Here is an 18,954-nt window from a genome sequence, read left to right on the forward strand (position 1 = left end):
CATATCAACGACCATGGCCACCTCTGCATTATCGTACTGCCCGTCTTCAGCCTCGTTCCACCGTCATGCAACCGACTGTCGGGGTATGCGGCCGAGCTGCGGTCTGTCCAGCTTGTAGCACGGCAACGACCACGGGACCAGGCCATCGCAGGTATCGCACTTTCGAATTGATCCGTGTCCGGTCGAGCAGACGGCTCCAAGTCAACATTCGTTTCTAATCGCCGAGGCCAGAAGCGCGGTGAGTGACTGCCATCTGGACGGAGAAGTGTTGCACGCGACCTCGTGTCGTGATGTTGTTGATCAGGGAACACATACGCTGCTTCCCAGCACCCATCTTATGTCTGTTCGCATCTCGGATATTTCCTGTGCCGGCAGACTCGTCTACACTTGTGTTGCAGGTGTCAGACATCCTGGTTCATGCAAACTGGAGCTACACAGTGTCACGCAGCCAATGATCTATGGCGTGGCGTCTGCCTGAGATCTTTTGTGCACGGTACAAGAGCGTTCGCAAATGCATGGCTGACAGATCTTGATCGACCACGCTTTTGCCATTGCGTTGCCACGAGGCGGTTGATGTCAGTTTATGCATGGCTGAGCATATTTCGACGTCGTCTCTTCGACTTGCAGTTCTGCTCAGCTCTCAGCTTTGATACCATTGAACGGGGCATCTGATCACCACTGATTTAATCACGATGAAGGGTTTGCGCTCAGCATAGAAGTGGCAAGACTGCCATGAACAAACGAGATCGTATTGCAAAGAGCGAGCACTATCTTACTCCGCTGCACTATGCCAAAAGCACTTTCATCTCAGCGTCCAGTTCCTCTGTACAAATCCAACCAACACCTACCCAATGCTACCGATGCTGAGAACCTTACGAAATGCTGAAGCGAGCACAACCACTGACCACCCATCCCAACGCCTCGGTGCTACTCGTCAGGAGAAGCTAGTCTAGCGCTTCTTGATGAAAGGACTGGGCATGTCCTCGCCGTGCATCATTGGATTCCATTTCGCTGGTGACTGCGACGACAACTCCACCAAGGTCCGTCCTCGAGGAATGCCTCTGCTGCTAGGTGCACGGTTTTCCTTCTCAGCCGCCTGGCTAAAGATGTTGCGCTTGAGCGGCGGGATGGCAGGTGCGTTTCGACGAGGCGACAGGTCTTGACCAGGTGCGGCTCGGCGAGGAGATAAACCCAGTCCAACGAACCGACCAGTGGGCATTGGGCTTGGGTCCGCCATGTGCACATCCATTGGAGAGTCCTTGGTCTCATCGCGGAAGTTGGTAAGCCCTGTGGCTGTCTTCGCGCGAGACAAAGGCTTTCTTGTTGCCCTCTTCGGTGGAGGAAGCTTTGCAGTGCGCCGTGCAAGTGGTGAGATCTTGTCCTCCTCTTCTTCTGGGTCTGGGGTCGGATCGTTGAGTGACAGAGCAGTCAGATCGGTATCGAGCACAGAGTCCTCGAGGACGTCTGGCAGTGACGAAGCATCTGTGTCCGGTATTGTTCTGATGAATGTCTCGAAGGACGCAACAGCACTCCTGCTCGGTGGCGGTGTACTTGACCGCACATGTGCCGAGCCATCTGAGCCGTTGGTGGAGTTGTGGTGACTGGACGGCAACGACGCAAGATGAGAGTTGAGTTTCTCCTCCGCCCGTTGATCAACAGCCTTGTTAAACTGTGTGAGTAGTTCCTGCTTGTGCTTTTCTGATGCTTCGTGGACTTTCTGATCGATAGCCAGTGTTGCCCGGGCGTGCCACTCCATCTCGACCTTCTTGTTCGATTCTCTTAACTTGGTAACCTCTGCCTGTAGTTCCTGGATCTGCTTGTGCGCGGCTGCAAGCTTGTTGAGCGCCGAGTCACGCTCGGTCTGGACCTTTTCGTACTGGCCGAGCGCCGTAGCGGTCTCCAATCTCGTACGAGCGACCTTGATGTTCGGTACGCTCAGCAACTGTGAGCAATCAGGTCGTTGTCTCGGGTCCGTTCGCAGGCAGGACTGGATGGCATCGCTAAGCTCCTTGCTGTACCCAGGTGGCAGCGGCTTGATTCGACCTTGCTTGATCTTCATGACGAGTTCCATGTGGGAGCGAGCCTCGAAAGGCACTTGTCGGGTGGCAAGCTCGTAGATGATACACCCGAGTGACCAGATGTCGGAATAGTGCGAGTATCGCTCGGCAGCGCAGATCTCAGGGCTCATGTAGAAGGGGGTTCCGACATATGTGCTCGCGAAGTCGTGGGAAGCTATTATCTTCGAGAGGCCGAAGTCGCCTAGCTTGACGCTGTTGTTGTCGCCGAGGAAGACTGCGAGGGTTAGTATCTGCGCAGGTCTAAGATGTTGCCCTAGCCTTACCATTCTCCGGCTTGAGATCGCGGTGCAGGATGACGGTGTGGCCTTGCTTGCTCACGAGCGATTTGCCGTCTCTTGCATTGTGCTCCTTGCCTGGTGCCGGTGGGTTCTCGCCATAGTGACATCTGTACAGAGCGTCGACCAGTTGTGCGAATATCCTCCAGATGAAGTCCTCGTCTGCATGCTGTTTCCTGTCCTTCAGCTTCCGAATGTATCCTCCTAGATCGCCATTGCCGCAGTATTCCATGTACAGGTGGAGGTCATGCGAGCTCTTAAGGTGCTGACGGTGGTAGTACTGCACGATGTTGGGATGTCGTAGTGATTCGAGAATCCGTAGCTCTGCATGTAGTTGTTCTTTCTCGCGGTCGGACATGCGCGTGTATGAGATCTCTTTGCGGCATATGACTTCGCCATCTGCCTTGCGCCGGACCTTGCGGATGACACCGAAGGAGCCTTGGCCAATCTTCTCCAGGACATCGTAATCTGAGTCTGTCGACATGATGGCGGCGGTACGGGATTAGGGTTGGTGTTAGTGGTGTATGTTGGATGAGGCCTGTCGCAAAAGAAGGACTAGAGGATGCTGAGCATTAAACGAGGCGCTCCCAGGTGAGGCGAGTTAGCAGACTGCTGTGTACATGTTGCAGAGGCAAACAAGTGATTGCTGTAAGAGATGTTCGATGACAAGAGCACTTAGTGATCGCGCTGCAAGCGAAGCAGGACCAAACAGAAGCTTAGAAGCTTTTGGCAGGGCAACAGTCTCGCGTCGCAGACCCCCCCGGGCATCGGCGCCAGCACTTCCGACGTCATTGCCGATTCACAATCTCGAACATTCAAGAATCATTATGCAACCAAGTGTTCTGCTCTCTTTGCCACCAAGCAATACCGTGCTCAGAGCAAGCCTGGAGACCATCTGATAAGTGATATCAATCTTTGACAGCAACATGGCCGACCTCAAATCAAAGCCTCAAATCGAGAAGGCACTATACGAGGAGAGGCAAGACATATCCTCCGGCCGTCTTAAAGAGGAAAATCCCTTAGACCTCAGTGGCGACTTCAGAAAGTTCTGCGAGGCGTGCAGAAGAGGTGACCTTAGAGTATGTCAGGAACAGATCAGCAAAGGAGTCAACATCAACGCCCGCGACGAATACGACTACACGCCTCTGATTCTGGTGAGTTGTGAGGATGTGGCGAAGTGATAAGGAGCAACGAGCTGATGGCTGATGAGGTGGGCTAAGGCATCACTATGTGGTCACTACGAAGTTGCGCAGATGCTTTTAGAACAAGGTGTGTTCTATCACATGGGCTCTGGTTGGACAGACCGCGTGCTACGCTCCAGCTGATGGTCGTCCACTGCAGCACCTCCTGGCTAATACTTTGTCAAACAACAGGTGCCCTATGTGAAAGAGACACGTTTCAGGGCGAGCGGGCACTTTACAACGCGCTGAACGACCGACTACGGAATCTGCTGCTGCAATACGACTACAGCAAATCGACAGATCCATTGCAACCTCTTGCAGCCCACATCACCAGGTACGTCTGTCTTCTACGTCGAGAATGATTACTGTTGGCTCAGACAAAGTCACCTACTTTGGGAGACCATCTGTTTTACACCACAAACCAGCGGCTCAGGTCTAATTATGCGGTCCTTGAATGCAGCTAATGTGACGTTCACTGCAGCTTGCTCACGCGTGAAATTCCGAAAACGGCAGACATCACGGTACAGACTGGTGACGTCCAATACGACCTTCATAAGTTCATTCTAAGCGCACGAAGTCCTTACTTTGCGCAAAAGCTGGCCGCTGCACCGGAGACGACTCACTGGAAGTCTTCCAACGCTATCGCTGCACAGTCTTTCGAGACATGCATACGGTATCTGTACCTGGGCGATGTCTCGGCGAATCTAGGAGATGGTGAGGAGGAGCAAGCTATCTTGACTGGCATAGACAAGATCAGCAGGCAGCTCGAGGTACCTGAGGTGTTTGAAGATATCCTGGCCTCTGGTGACAGACGGCAGACGCGCCAGAGACGAGAAGATGGTAAGAGACCTTGAGCGGCACAACAGTGCCGCAGTCGGTGGCAGCTCTTTCGAGACGTGCGATCTGACGCGCTCCCCGCCTCGCAGATCACTCGTGGGTCTAAGCTAACGCGGTGAACTGCAGGTGTTCGAAAAGGACGAAATCAGCTGGCAACATGGTTCCAGAACAACGTCCTACGGTATAAACTCAAAGTGGATAGCGACAAGACCGACCACGTGATGTGGGACAAAGACAACGGTATATTTGCTGACGTACTGTTGCGAGCCGATGAGGATCTTGAAGACGAACCAGAAACACAGCCAACAACGACAGTCAGGCAAACCGAAGGGCCACTGAACGGAATTCCGGTAGGACACTTTCAGAATAGCGCTTCGCGATCTCCATCACAACAGCGCAAGCCAAAGCACTCCGTGCTCTTCCCAGCGCATCGAGCCATGTTGCTACGCTCGGAAGTCTTTGCCACAATGTTTGCATCGCCTTTCAAGGAAGGACAAGATAGTAAGCACCTACAGATCGTACTAGTCGATTGTTCGCCCGAGGTCCTCGAGATTATCTTAACGTTCCTCTATACCGAGAAGGCCGACTTTCCACTACACGTTGCGCTTGAAGTGCTCACAGCGGCAGACATGCTGTTTATCGAGAAGCTCAAGCAACGAGCCGCGCTATTGATTAGCACGCTCGGCAATGGCAACGCGAGCATCGTCGAAGCAGAAAATCCACGAGGCGAGACCGTGGCCGAAGAGGACTTGGACATCTACGACGTACTGCGCGCTGGTTGGGATACACGGGTACATCGCCTGGAAGAGTTTGCCGCTCGGTACATCGCCTATCGGCTGGAGCAGTACATCGACCAGCCTGAATTCAGAGACTTGGTGAAGGAATCGGCGTCACGAATCTCGCGTCGCGAGGAGACTGACACCATTGAGCTCATCGATGACATACGTTGGTACTTGTCAGAACGATTTAGGTACGTTGCTGAATGGTATCAGACGTCGAGCAGTGGCTTAGACTATGGTGGACCGCAAGAGTTATGCACTGCACGACGCGCTCCATGCACACCATGGTCTCAGACACTGCCACATGTTTCTCGAGTATTGCTGAAACCCTCCTCTTTGTAGGTTACGCTTCGAGGATGCAGGGCTAGATGAGATGATGGACGAAAGCGAACAGACCACAGACCTGGCTGCCCAGGTAGGGAATTTGAAGGTGCAGGAAGACGAAGGCGTAGATGTTCGATCTGGTACTACACCACCTCACGAACAGCTCGTTAACGCTGGTGGTGCTGAGCAGCTGGAAGGGCAAACGATCATCCGAACACTTGATGGCGAGATCGCAGGTGACGAGTTCACTCAGGATGCGCTGAACTACCAGATCTTGCTTGGAAAGATTGACGCTCTGGTTGAAGGCCTTGGGTACGATGCGTAGACTAGATACAACATAAATTCAATGGATTGCCACGTCTTCCTCAGACTCCTTTCGATCATGATTCACCAGAGCAATCGCATGGTGATCATCACGTCTCACCACTTTCTGGACCGTCGTTTCGCTCGCGTGAACTTTCATCCGAAACCGAACCTTCAACAGTACGCCATCATCTCGACCACTTCCTGGCACTTTCACATGCCATACGCCTTCATCCAGACCTGATGACTCGACCTGGCCCTCCCTTACAGCTCGCTGACATCCACATCGACCGAGTCTCTCAATACTAGGCATCGCGACTTTCTCAAACTTGACTTGTATTTTCTCGAAGAACCCGTTGAACGTCGACTGCTTGTTTGTCCCGTTACCTTGGGAAACTTCGAAGAAATTGCCACATAGCTCAGATCTTTGCTCAGAGTAATCCTGACATCTGGACCGTACATCGAGGTCATCTGGCCAAGCAAGACTCTCAGCCAAAATGGCAACACCAGGCCAACAAAGCACAAAGGGCATCAAATTAGAATATAACAACTCAGCCATCGAGAGCGAACCCTACTTCAACCTAGGCTCCTACTCCCGTCGTATCACAACCAAAAATACCTCCTCCCAGACCTGGTTTAACCGCGGCCTAATCTGGTCCTACGCCTTCAACCACGAAGAAGCCATAAAATGTTTCCAGCGAGCCCTGAAAGACGACCCGGAATGCGTCATGGCTCTCTGGGGAATAGCTTACGCCCTGGGACCCAACTACAACAAACCCTGGGAAGCCTTCGACGAGGATGAGAAGAAGGCGAATTTGGAGTGGGCAAGGGCGAGTCTGGATGCAGCGAGGAACAGTGGCAATGGTGGCGAAGGGGAGCAGGATGCGACGCCTGTGGAGAGGGCGTTGATCCGGGCTGTGAGGATGCGATATCAGGATGGAGAGGATTTTGGGAGGCGGAATGAGGATTATGCGGGTGCTATGGCGGCGGTTCATAGGGAGTTCGGGTATGATCTGGACGTGGCTGCACTGTATGCGGATTCGTTGATGAACTTGACGCCGTGGGCTTTGTGGGATCTGAGGAGTGGTCAGCCAGCGGAGGGAGCGAAGACTCTTGAGGTCATGAAGGTGTTAGATGATGCCATTGCTATGCCGGGCGGGAAAGATCATCCTGGGATATTGCATTTTTATACGCACCTCATGGAGATGAGTCCACGGCCTGAAGATGCATTACCTGTGGCCGACCGATTGAGAGGCCTAGTACCTGATGCTGGACATCTGCACCATATGCCAACGCACTTAGACGTCCTGTGTGGTGACTGGAAGCGCGCGATCGTGTCCAACACCGAAGCGATCGAGGCTGATGAGCGGTGGGTGGCGAAGGCAGGGGCACTGAATTTCTACTCGCTATACCGCAGCCATAACTACCACTTCAAGGTTTATGCTGCCATGTTCGCAGGGCAGAGTAGGATCGCGCTAGATACTGTAGAGCTGCTAGAGGCGTCGTTACCGGACGAGCTCCTTCGCATTGAATCACCGCCCATGGCCGACTGGCTGGAAAGCTTCCTGACCATGAGAGTGCATGTCCTGGTTCGATTTGGCCGGTGGGACGAGCTACTCGCCTTGAAACTGCCAGAGGATCAGAAGCTGTACAGCGTTACAAATGCTATGCTACACTATGGCAAAGGAGTGGCACATGCTGCTGTCGGAAGCGTGAAATGTGCGGCAGAAGAATCAATCGCAATCGCAAAGGAGACAGTGCCGGCCAGTCGGACTCTGTTCAACAACACCGCGAATGATATTCTGACAGTGGCAGCGGCAATGCTGGACGGCGAGCTCAGCTACCGACAAGGTGATATCGACCACGGGTTTGAGTCGTTGCGGAAAGCTGTGGAGCTCAGTGATAACATGCCATATGATGAGCCATGGGGATGGATGCAGCCACCAAGGCATGCGTTGGGTGCTCTTCTCCTGGAGCAAGGTCGGGTCGATGAAGCGGCTGCGGTATACAGGGCAGATCTGGGCCTTGACGATACGCTTCCTCGCGCATTGAGACACCCGAATAACGTGTGGGCGTTGCATGGGTATCATGAGTGTCTGGTTGTGCAAGGCAAGAAGGAGGAAGCCGCAGACGTTGAGAAGCAACTCAGGACCTTGGAGACGGAAGCCGATATTGAGGTGAAGTCTTCGTGCTTTTGTCGAGGTGCAGCGAGGTGAGAGATTTGATTGAGACGGAGTAGTCAAGAGGAGGGAGTGGCCGTTAAAGGCAGCTGTCACGCGAACGCCACCGGTAGCTTGATCGAGACGTTTGTGCTTGCCTCAGCACGACCTCACTCCCTACACAGCAATACCTCCTACATTAGCTTCACCATCGGCACTGACTGGCCTTTCACAAAAATCACCCACTCCCACCAAAATCATGTCTGCAACAGCAGCAGCTGCAGGGTCAGAGCCTAAGCCTGAGCAGAAGGTAAACGCCTCCCTCACCTTTCCTCTTGCCACCACTAACCCACCACCAGTCTTTCCGCCTCCTTGACCTCCCACCCGAGCTCTGGGTCGAAATCGGCAAGCTCGCAGTTGATGAACACGTAGCACAACATGGCGATCGATCGCCCGGCGATTTATCCAAAATCTTCTCGATTTCGCTGGCTATCTCCAACATCAGATCGCTGCAGGCACTCGGTTGTTAAGGGTCTAGCTGGCTGTCACGTGCACCCTCACGAAGCGAATCCGCCTGATGTTGGAGGTAGTTCGCTGGCGAAAGAAGATCATGAGCGTAGAGCAACGGCATTCCCAGCCATGACACAGACATGCAACGTGATTCGCAACGAGCTTCTGCCTTACTTCTACCAAGTTGGACTGAAGTTCGAGTTAGACCCCAACGAGGCCACCTGGCAAGCTGTCGGCCTCGACTGGCTGAACTGTTTGGATGCAAGACTCCGCACCCATATTCCCGGCCTGTGAGTGCTGAGCCTACCCGCAAAGGAGATGAGACTGTGGAAGAAGGGCATGGAGAGGTTCTGGTCTTTTAAGTTTGATCTTGTGGCGGTGAAAGGCAGTCAAAACGCGCGGGGAGAACATGATTACGATTTGAGAATTTGTGGAAGGGACACTGTATGCATGGAAAGAGCTCACGGCTGATAGCAGCACAAGATGATCCCCATGAGTCGGCGTATGAAGAGTGGGTGGTCATTTCTCGTTCTTGTAGCTTACATGTACAAGCAGCCTGCGAGCATCATCTAGTCCCTTGCTACCCTCTCAGAGCACCCAGAAACGCCTTCCATGACCGTCACCATTCAGCCATTTTTCATTTCGATATTGTAGCAAAGTAAGCCCACACACCTTCCCGTTGCTCCTACTCCAGCATGCGATGACTTTGCGCCCATGCTGGAGCTTGTATATCAGGTCATTCGTCATGCGCAATCTTCTCGCAGCTTCTTCAAAACGTTGTCCCTGTCGTATGTTAGTCTCCATCTTCATCCATCAGCCACCGGCGTCTGGTTCGCCTCTGGCCTCGTGATCGGTTCACTTACCAGCTCTCCTGCTCGAACATCAGCGGCGGAACGTCCATAACCTTGCCCTTCTGATCCTTCTTCCCGAGCTTTTTCAGCGCAGCATCGACATGATCCTGGTCAACCATCACACCACTCTCGGAACATCTCGCCTTGGCACGAAGCTCAGAGCACAACCCATCGAGGTCGAACTTGCCTTCTTGGAAATCGGGGTTTGATTGCAGCTGGTTCCAGATATTGTTACAGCTGATGAGCTTGCCGGTACTGTCAGCCTTTGTCTGCGGCTTGGATTGCTGCTTATTGTTTGGTAGACCGTAGTCGTCGTCACCACCATCGCGGGCGTTCTCAATCTCAGCCATAAGCGCTTGGCTAGGCGCTGGATGGCTTGCGGAAATAACGCTGTGCGGTGCAGGCAGAGGGTTGTATGTTTGTTGTGGTGACTGGAGAATGCCAAACAGGTTGCTGGGTGAGCCGTAGTCGAAAGATGCGGAGTTGAGAGCATCGTCGAAGAACCCGCCCGTGAAGTCACCCCCGCCCACAATGGCATCATTGCTGTCTCTGTAGTCGCCCAACGACACTGGATCAAAGCTGCCAAGCGACGGTACGTTGTAGTCTATGTTCGGAAGCCCGAAAGTCGCGTTCATGCCCGTGTTGGCTAGACCGTTGATGTCCGTGAACTGCGACAAGGGCGACTGCTGCTTCTGAGTAGGCATTTGCGCCTTGTCGTTGATCGCAGGGCTGCCATGGGATGGCTCAGGTGATGTGCCACATGAGCTGTTCGCACCATTACCGTTCCACTGACTTTGCGAACTTGCGCTCGGAGATGTGCCATCGCTCGTACTGCTGCTACTGTTGAACTGGAAAACGCGGTTCAGACCAGAAGTGCTGTCATTGCCGCCGTTCCCGTTAACTGCTTGCGAGTTGTTCGAGTTACTATTGCTGGTCTGCGAGTCGTCGAAGTAGCCATCGACGCTGGCACTCTTGAGTAGGCTAGGGCTGAATAGGTCTGCGAGTCCATCATTGCCGCCGTTCATCTGAGGCAAAGTGCTTGCAAAGCCGTGCATGTTGTTGTTCGTGCTGTACGCCGCGAAAGATGGGTTGAGGTTGGTGAACTGTGAAGGGGTGCCAGTTTTGCCTCCATTGTTTTGCATGCTTGTCGGACTCAAGCTGCGGGCCATGCTGCTCTGACGGCAAGTTTGCGAGTGAGGCTGTGTTTGCGACTGCGACTGCGACTGCGACTGCTGGCGATAGCCGCTGATCGCGGTCGGAGATTGCGTGACTTGTGGCGGAGTCAGACTGTCGCGCTTGAGGACGCCAGAGTTCGATGCATTCCCATTCCCACCCTGGTTGCCGAAGATCTGACTTCCTGGAAGTGCTCCGAACTTAGGAAAGTCAAATTGGAAGTTGCCGCCGGTTGAGGATGGATTGCTGTTGCTGCGATTTTGGCTGTTCTTAGCAGTGAGTGGGGGCGAACGGCTTACGCCAGAGTTCAGAGACAGCCGCTTGCGATACTCCTTGAGCTCTATCTGGAGGCGGTCGACTTGAGCTTTGAGCATGCCATTTTCGTGCTTGTCAGCTTCTTGCGCTTTGGTGAGCTCAGAGACTTTTGTTTCGAGGTCCTTCAAATGCGCCTCTTTGCGCTCGCGGAAGGCGCGTTGGGCGGCACGGTTCTGGGCCTTGCGCTTCTGTTATAGCTGTCAGTGGATATGTCTAGTGGACTGTCAGTTTTCGAGGGCACACTTACAGTTGTAGGCTCATTAGTGAGCGGCTTGCGGCCAGGCTTCTTGACGCCCTTCTCACCCTCCTTGGTCTCCTGTCGTTTCGCATCACCGCCTTCTTCGTCGTTGTTGTCGTCGGGACTTTTCCGCTTCTCGTGTCCTTCACCATTTTCAATGTCATTGCCAGCTCCACTGCCTGGGAGAGCACCGATCATAACACCTCCGAGGTCGGCATTCTCAAAGTCGAAGTTGTCGCCGCCGTCTAGGTAGTCGAGGTCTGGGGTGTACTCGAAGCTGCCGAGGTGGCCGTTGGTTGGGGTCATGAAGAGCGTGTTGCCATTGGCTGTGTCCATTGTCGCGGGGTCGCTATCGGAGCGCTTGACTTGAGAGGCCGTCGTCTGCTTTGTCTGCGCCTGCGAGTTCAGGGCAGCCAGCAAGAGGCCTTGCTGGTTTGGCGAGAGGTAGGGATTGGCACGCTGGGAAGTTTGCTGTGGCTGTGCGGCCATCGATCGGAGGCCAGGTGTGCGGAGATTCTTGGGCGGGTGGTCAGCGCGAGCACAAAGAAGGAGCTTTCAGCATGGCCGAGCAATGGGAGCGGATAGAAGGACGGTGGTGCGACGGAGTTCTGGGGAAGCGATGGTCTGACCACGCTCTGGAGGTCAAGTAGATAGCGGGGTCAGGTCGATGCAGGGCAGGGCAGGGCAGGGCAGCGGATACATAGAGTGGAAGGCTGGAAGTGGGACATGATTATGCTGGTCGTCGTGGCTCACCTCTGGCTGTGTTTGTCGCGACGCTGCGATGACTTGGCCAAGGCCGTGGTGGCAAAGGGTCGTGGCAGCAGTGCAGAGAAAGAAGTGAGACAGGCAGCGAAGGGTCGCGTATGACGGTGTTGGGATTGGGAACGGCTCAGGCCGGGCAGGAATATGTAGCAGGGCTCTTCGCAGCAGTCTGCAGCAGACCGCGGTAGACTATGCGGAGACTATGGCTAGCTGCAGGCGGAGGACAACGAGGCGCAATTGGACAGCAGGCAGTAGGAAAAGACCAGGATGTCGATGTCGATGTGAGTGTCAGCGCACGCTCCACACTGATCAAACCGCCCAAAACAGCTGGTGGGATTATGTTCATTTCTGAAGGTGTTGTTTTGTCTCTCTATTCACATCCACACCACCTTGTTCTTCGTTCTGCTGCGTCTATAGTCACAATGTGTATCTACTGCGTTCTTCTGACCCCTGCTGTGGTAGTTCTCATGCAGCCGTTCACACCGGTCCAAGTCCTCCTTGGATAAGAGCTGATCTGGTCCGGAAGGTGGAGGTTCTGGAAGGTGATATGGCTGTCTTGAGCCTGCAGTGTCCAGAGCATTGCGCACCTGATGCCTTGTGGGTGCGAAGAGCGGTTTGAAGGTCTTAACAAGGTCTCTTTGCGAGCACTTGATGCCCTTAAGTCTGCAGTAGTGATAGGCTCCTACTATCTGATTCTTTTGAGGTGTTGAAAGGTGTTTGGTCATCTTGCAGTAGCTTCTCCAATCCAAGAAACAGGTGAAAAGTTTGCGACGGTAGCATGCGACAACAACACCACATATAGCCAATCCAAGCACGACAATTTGTTCAGTGATGTATCCAGATACGTATATAAATTTGCTGGTTGCAATGGGCCTGATATTGGATAAAGAAAACACGATTGAAGATGTGGTGTTGTTTTTTGGTGGAGGTGGGCGCTTTGGTCCATATGACGCGTGCAGCGGTGTTGTAGAGCGTGGTACATAGAAACATCAAACACGCAGTCAGTGATTATCAATCAACATTCGCGCTAGGAGGTACTGTGAAGACTGAAGCCGGCACTCCGCCCTGCAGAGAAACTCGTGCGTATGCAATCCATGGAAGCACTGCTGCGGCTGCACACACATCCGATCTCTGCATCGTCGAGTGAGCCAGCCCTCTTCTCATCGAATAGAGAGGGCATTGGATATGTGGTGGGTGAATGAATCTATTATCGTATCGTGAGCCATACGTCACCGTCTCCAGCACATGTACATATCATGTATGTACATGTATGTACATGTATGTATTACATGTCCATGCGGACATGTCGCCGTGCACGCAGAAGATGGTAGGGCACGTGACAGAACATCTCTAGTGGGCCGGTCGGTCTCTCTTCGGCAACGACTTCGAGGAAGACAGCACGTGACAACCACTGCCACCAACACCAGACCTTCGATCGACGTCGCACACCCAGTAACACACTCACCACACCCGGTACCGTATCCTCTAGCCGTCTCCGCGACGAACGACTTACCGCGGAGTAAAGTACCGACATCTACTAAATCAGCATGACCGTCTCAGCCCTCCAGCAAGAACTTGCAGCCACGCAGGATGACCTCGATGTCATCAAAGGCGCCTTGGACCTGGATCCCTCCGACACTGATGCCTTGGAGATGGAGCCGGTGCTGGAGGAGCAGCTCGCAGATCTGAAGCAACGACTTGCAGCAGCGACAAAGTCAGAGCAGAGTGCGCCACCTCCTCCGACAGGCGATGCACCCAAGTATGACATGAGCAAGCACCCAAAGTTCCGTAAAGTCGACTCAGAAGCACCTCCACCTCCGCCAGAACAGCGCAAAGCCGTGATGTTCAACTCGGGTGACTCAGTCATGGCCAAGTACTCTGCAGACAAGCAGTGGTATGCCGCGACTGTTCTTAGCAAGACTGGAAGCAGCGCTGACCCTGTCTACACTGTCAAATTCACCGGATACGCAGAGACCGAGACTAAGCGCAAACACGAGGTGCGCGCAGTAGAGAACAGGAAACGAAAGGCCGATGCACCTCCCGCTGCTGCCGCTGCCCCGCCGACCCCAGTCTCGCCTGAAGCCGTACAGAATGGAGCAGTCATTTCTGCTGCGCCTTCAGTCGATCCATCTCTGGTGCAGAAGCGCGAGCCGAGCAAAGTCAGTGATGGTCCTACGCGCATGGCGCCAGCGCCGAAGAAGTTGAAGGGTAACAAGACTTTGGAAAAGGCGAAGACGAGCTGGAACGATTGGCAGAGGTCAGGGCCAAAGAAGCCTGCGTTGGGTGCTGCAGGGAAGCTAGGCAAGGACAGCCAGTTTCGAACACCAGACTTGCCCAATGCTAAGGGTAAGGTTCAGTATGCGATGGTGGTCGGCTCTTTACTGACAACATATTACAGTTGGCTTCACAGGCTCGGGGAAACCAATGTCGAAAGACCAGGTCCGAAAGAAGTGGAATTATGCCGCTGGTGACGACGCGGAAGATTGAGCAAGCCAGCTGTTCATGAGATACCACACATACTTGGTAAGTCCTGCCACTTGCTGTACGAATGCCAACGAGCGGATAGCAGCGGGCGAGGCACATCAGAGCATAGCATGCAGGCTGGGCGACATTGGATATTCGAGCGCGGCGTTACAGGAGTGATGGTTGCAGGGAGCGACGCGCTATGAGGCATGAAGGCTGGAGGTGAACTGGTGAAAGCGCCAACTTGAGGCACTTTCGGAGAAGTATCCCACGTCCACAACCAAAGACTTACTAGCTAAGATGATCTGTAGTCCACAGAAGAACAGAGCTCATCGCTCGTCAGCACTTCGTACGATGCCGGTGATCGACGATGAACCAACTTGTCGATTGATGTTACCATATGCTAAGTGTTTGTAGTACCTCGTGCTTGATGCATTTCCACTTCAGCATCCGCCAGATGTACTTCCGCATCGGGCTCGCACCCAAGCAACCTTGACAGTGACATTCATTGTTGCTCTGGCAATTATGTGCGATCTCTTCCGCATTACACTACTTATTACTATGGAGAGTCCAGCTCTGTCATCAACCACATGTACTTCACCACTGACCACAATACGAAATACGCCACTCTTCAAAGCTTGCGGCTAGTTCGCCTCCTGCGGCTTCTCCAGCCGTTGCTGTCAGGCTGATATGATCCATCGTCGGTGGACTGTAAACCGCTTCCCGCTTGCTGTGCGGTGGTGCTCTGCTCAGGTGTGGAGACCGGCGCCGCGCTGGCTTCTTCGCCACTACCAGCTGTCTCTGTATTCGAGCTAGTGAGGTCGTCACTGCACTTCGTTGGGGCCTTTACCCAACCAGTGAGTCTGTTGGTCACATCGGAAGCATAGCAAGTCGTTGCTCCGAGAGCGTCGCTCAAGTCACCAGACTTTGCGAGAGCCCCGCTATTGTACCCTCTGGCCGCTGCGTAGGCGTTGCCGAATTTGTTCAGAGTTTGGACAAGCCCATCGCCATGCGGTGTTCCTTGTGTGCCGTCTTGGATCATCTGCCGGATGGACGATTTGCTGTGCTCGGGGTCGTAGTCGGAGCCATTGTGGGATTGCATGAGACCTGGAGTGGAGATGTCGTATTTCGCGGATGTGGTGGACTTGACACGGAGGCAGCCTTTGGACTGCATAGCGATCTGGTTAACAGGAATTGCGCTGCGGATCTTGCTTGTACTCACTTCTTGAAGGATGATAGCTAAGATGAAGCGATGGTCCACCAGTGATGCTCTGGCGACAGATTGAATTTCTTTCTTGATGCGTTCGTTCTCCTCGTCACTTGTCCCTGGTCAGTACCAATGCATGTGGAGGTCCTGTAGAGGCATGGGGTCACTCACGAGTTGTTATCACCCCAGCCATGATCGCTACAGGCAGAGACAACAAGCTTCTGGTTGCTTTCCCACATGTCGTCGAAAGCTATCCAATCCTCCTTCTTGGGGAACGCGCTCGCTTGTCCGGTGTACAGTTTAAACTCGTCCTTGCCTTCCACACCGCCATACTGATCTTTCGTGGGTTTGTGGCTTCCGCCTCCATTGTCGAAAGCTGCTGTATTGTGGACCTTGACCTTTGACTCGTGGTGATCATCGTCAATCCGAGGCATGTAGACAGCACAGACTGCAACGATGACCGCAACGATCGCAGCAGCGAATACAATGGCGAAGATGGTTTTGCAGAAACTACCCTTACCGCGTCCCATCGTTGCGAAAGAAAGTGGTCAGCACGAGTTGGCGATGAAGCGAAGGAGGTTGTCGTCAAAAACTGAGTGGCGTCTGCACATGTTCGATACCCGGCTCATATACCATCGCCTGGGATGACTTGGTCGATGCCTGTGCTTTGACAAGCCCACCTCCAGTAGTCTTCATCCGATGTGCTGGATCCTGCTATTCCAGGACTATAGAGCAGGCGATGCAACCGTGCGAGCCGAGGCGAAAGTGACCCAGCGAACCAAGAGTAGCTCAGCTGGACACATTCGAGTAGAGCCCCGAGATACGCGTTGCCGTGAACGTTGTGCCTCCAGATCGAGTCCTCTGCAACAGCCTGGTTTGGCGACATCGATGCTCCTTCATATCAAGTCTGCCTTGGAAGTTGTTGAGGGCCAGCACGGCCGCAATGGCTATTGGCCTGAGCACGATCGATTGTCGGCGATTGTGCCGTGTGTGACAACGTCTTCCTTGTGCTGTGGCGGAGCATGTGACTACACGTCTCGAAGTGGCTACACGCGGTCGTGAGCATGGAGTATGAGAGAAATGAGAAGTCACAGCAGCCTTGTTCAAGCCAATAGCCAGTTTAAGCTGCCCTTTAGTTGCGCAATGTGCGCCACAGGAGAGGCTAGCTCTGGGTTGACAGCCTGGGAAGACCCTTGCTGTCTGCTGGAAACAGTGGCTGGCGAGTCAGTCAAATCATGTCCTTGGTATCTCTCCTCTCTAGCGGGTCGCGAGCACAGGCCGTGGATATTCCTGGCGTTCTTGAGGTCCTACCGAGAGCCAATGCGAAGCGGACCGAGGGCTGTAGAATCGATGCTACCGACATGAACAAGGCATTGAGCGATCCTGCCGCCTCCAACTAGAGTCACGATGGTCGAATACTGGGAAGCCGTGCTGGACGCCCTCAGGTATCCCCCGCGATGATGGTGACGTTGAATACTGATTGCCTAAACGGATCGAGCTCCTAGACCTTGACGAACTCCATGATGATCTACTTGATGGTCGATCACGGAGGCCATGATTGCGCGAGACCTCATGCTGTTGCTGTCATGATGACTGAAGCAAGTCCAGAGGGTCTTCTGCATTCGCCGGTCTCATCAAATGCAGACAAGGCGAACATCGCGCAGCTTGCTGCATTGTTTAGTAGAGAGGGCAACTTCGATGAACGATGTCATCAATCAAGTAGCTGGCGTCTGAGTGTTAGTGTTGGTGTTGATGAAGAGGTGAAGAAGGAAGGAGGTGTCAGATCGCGTTGTGAATGCCTAAGCCGAACGCCGAACACCGAACGCCGAGCGGAGATCGAGCCACAGCGGTGCAGAAAAGTAGCGGGGCATAACGAGCGTTACTTCCTTCTGCGACATGCCATTAACGATACAGGATACCTTGTGCAGTATCTATTGCGCCAGCGATGCATCTAGTCCCATGGTCCGAGGAGGCGTAGCCCGTGTAGAAGCAGAAGGTATGCTTCACCTCAACCATTGTGTTGCAAAGGGCCGACCACTCTCGGAAAGGGCTGGCGACGATATCACAGTGCTTCAGCCGCACATGACAGCAAATCAAATCCACTGAACAGCTGTCGAACTGCGGCTGTGGCTCCTCTGAGGCCATCAGCTTCCTGGGTCACGCTACAGCATGTACTGACGATTGCAGCGCTCCAAGTCGCATTCAAAGGTCGCTCCTTCCCGTCCAAATGGATCTGCTCGGACGTGTGTGGGACACGTTGAAAATGTACGTCTCAGTCGAGGTAAGCACCGACTCTTCCGACTCTGGCTCGCGACTCACTCTGTCGGCAGCGTAGCGTTAAGCTGCCTGCAGCCTTACAGGACTGGAAGGTCTCGCTCGATGCCGCTGGTCTTGTGGCGCTGGCAGATCTAACGACTGTGCAACAACGCACTGCTTTGACAGGCACGTCTTCTTTTCTGGACGCTCTAGTCCTTAGCCCGGGGCTACATCGACAACATCACGCCCCTGAGCTCAACGGCGGCGAATACCCAGCATGTGCGGCCATGACAACGGGCTACATCTTTCGTGTAGAGAACCAGGCGACAGTGGCATATTTGCAGAAGGTCGGAAGCACTGCCCATCTGACAACATTGTCTGTCGAGAATGTGAAAGATCATATGACCGGATCACAGAAAGTGCTATCCTGCTTCTACGACTTCCGAGGCGGCACTTCGACGGCCACTCTGGCCTACATGATTGCAGTAGCCTTGACTGTCGCTGTACTCGTGCGAGAGATTCTGGCACAGGACTGGTGGACCGTCGCCGTGATACTGCTCCTTGTAGCTGCTCGGGCCATTAACACGTTCGTACTACGCAGAAGGGCTGTCCCTGGCTGGTACGGTGCACCAGAGCCTGGTGTGAAAAGCGATCTGCTTGTTTTGTTGAGCCAGGACCGATGGATCCGCATTCAAGGCGCCACAGACGATGTGAAGGCTGTCACCGCGGGTCAATGGCTTGGCGAGCCCACGTTCATTGAAAGCTCTTTGGTTGCGTTGGCTACCCTGTTGGTGTAAGTGACTTTTGCCCAATGGCAACATGCAGCGCACATAGCTTACGCAGATCCACAGATATCTCGATGCTGCCCTAGCAGGAAACGCAGGTCAAGAAGGCAAGCTTTTGCTGCTCGTGCTTCTATTTAGCTCCGTCGCACTCCTTGGTCTCGCGAACCATTTCACTGATACCTTCACCATGCACGGGCGGCTGGTCAAAGTCAAGGGGGAACCCAAACTTTACGACCGCCGCCTGACATTGACGAAGGAACTCGTCAAGGAGTTTGGCAGAACGGACTGCTTTGTCGGCATGGGTATGACCACTCCGGAGAAAGCTGACGAGATCAAGGAATCGTACGATAAGCCTGTCGTGATGTGATGTAGGTCTACATGGGTATTACGATTACTGTTATAGGTATACATCGTTACAGCCGTTCAAAGCAATCGCTTGCGAATCTCTTCAGGTCACC

The 18,954-nt window shown here is 53.7% G+C and overlaps 8 protein-coding genes across 8 annotated transcripts; 5 read left to right on the forward strand and 3 right to left on the reverse strand.

Moving 5' to 3' along the window:
• Positions 1–949: 949 nt before the first annotated feature.
• CLAFUR5_01487 (G2-specific protein kinase nim-1) lies at positions 950–2,837 on the reverse strand (the record flags this gene model as incomplete). The annotated part of the gene is made up of 2 exons (XM_047900635.1): positions 950–2,292; positions 2,342–2,837. The coding sequence occupies 2 exons, from the start codon at positions 2,835–2,837 to the stop codon at positions 950–952; spliced, it is 1,839 nt and encodes a 612-aa protein (XP_047756977.1).
• A 442-nt stretch (positions 2,838–3,279) lies between these two features.
• On the forward strand, positions 3,280–5,799 carry CLAFUR5_01488 (BTB/POZ domain-containing protein 3; the record flags this gene model as incomplete). Its single annotated transcript, XM_047900636.1, has 6 exons — positions 3,280–3,507; positions 3,574–3,622; positions 3,727–3,868; positions 4,016–4,374; positions 4,498–5,341; positions 5,493–5,799. The coding sequence occupies 6 exons, from the start codon at positions 3,280–3,282 to the stop codon at positions 5,797–5,799; spliced, it is 1,929 nt and encodes a 642-aa protein (XP_047756974.1).
• A 475-nt stretch (positions 5,800–6,274) lies between these two features.
• CLAFUR5_01489 (uncharacterized protein) lies at positions 6,275–7,993 on the forward strand (the record flags this gene model as incomplete). Its single annotated transcript, XM_047900637.1, has 1 exon — positions 6,275–7,993. The coding sequence occupies one exon, from the start codon at positions 6,275–6,277 to the stop codon at positions 7,991–7,993; it is 1,719 nt and encodes a 572-aa protein (XP_047756973.1).
• Positions 7,994–8,195: 202 nt separating this feature from the next.
• CLAFUR5_01490 (uncharacterized protein) lies at positions 8,196–8,466 on the forward strand (the record flags this gene model as incomplete). Its single annotated transcript, XM_047900638.1, has 2 exons — positions 8,196–8,246; positions 8,296–8,466. The coding sequence occupies 2 exons, from the start codon at positions 8,196–8,198 to the stop codon at positions 8,464–8,466; spliced, it is 222 nt and encodes a 73-aa protein (XP_047755858.1).
• A 723-nt stretch (positions 8,467–9,189) lies between these two features.
• CLAFUR5_01491 (AP-1-like transcription factor yap1) lies at positions 9,190–11,512 on the reverse strand (the record flags this gene model as incomplete). The annotated part of the gene is made up of 3 exons (XM_047900639.1): positions 9,190–9,229; positions 9,310–10,973; positions 11,033–11,512. 3 exons carry the CDS (start codon positions 11,510–11,512, stop codon positions 9,190–9,192), a joined length of 2,184 nt encoding a protein of 727 aa, XP_047755859.1.
• Positions 11,513–13,332: 1,820 nt separating this feature from the next.
• On the forward strand, positions 13,333–14,272 carry CLAFUR5_01492 (uncharacterized protein; the record flags this gene model as incomplete). The annotated part of the gene is made up of 2 exons (XM_047900640.1): positions 13,333–14,131; positions 14,184–14,272. The coding sequence occupies 2 exons, from the start codon at positions 13,333–13,335 to the stop codon at positions 14,270–14,272; spliced, it is 888 nt and encodes a 295-aa protein (XP_047755856.1).
• A 607-nt stretch (positions 14,273–14,879) lies between these two features.
• CLAFUR5_01493 (uncharacterized protein) lies at positions 14,880–15,985 on the reverse strand (the record flags this gene model as incomplete). The annotated part of the gene is made up of 2 exons (XM_047900641.1): positions 14,880–15,567; positions 15,627–15,985. 2 exons carry the CDS (start codon positions 15,983–15,985, stop codon positions 14,880–14,882), a joined length of 1,047 nt encoding a protein of 348 aa, XP_047755857.1.
• Positions 15,986–17,682: 1,697 nt separating this feature from the next.
• On the forward strand, positions 17,683–18,863 carry CLAFUR5_01494 (uncharacterized protein; the record flags this gene model as incomplete). The annotated part of the gene is made up of 3 exons (XM_047900642.1): positions 17,683–17,736; positions 17,786–18,504; positions 18,563–18,863. 3 exons carry the CDS (start codon positions 17,683–17,685, stop codon positions 18,861–18,863), a joined length of 1,074 nt encoding a protein of 357 aa, XP_047755854.1.
• Positions 18,864–18,954: the final 91 nt, after the last annotated feature.

The sequence above is a fragment of the Fulvia fulva genome, chromosome 1 (genome assembly GCF_020509005.1).
Source record: "Fulvia fulva chromosome 1, complete sequence".
NCBI lineage: Eukaryota > Fungi > Ascomycota > Dothideomycetes > Mycosphaerellales > Mycosphaerellaceae > Fulvia > Fulvia fulva.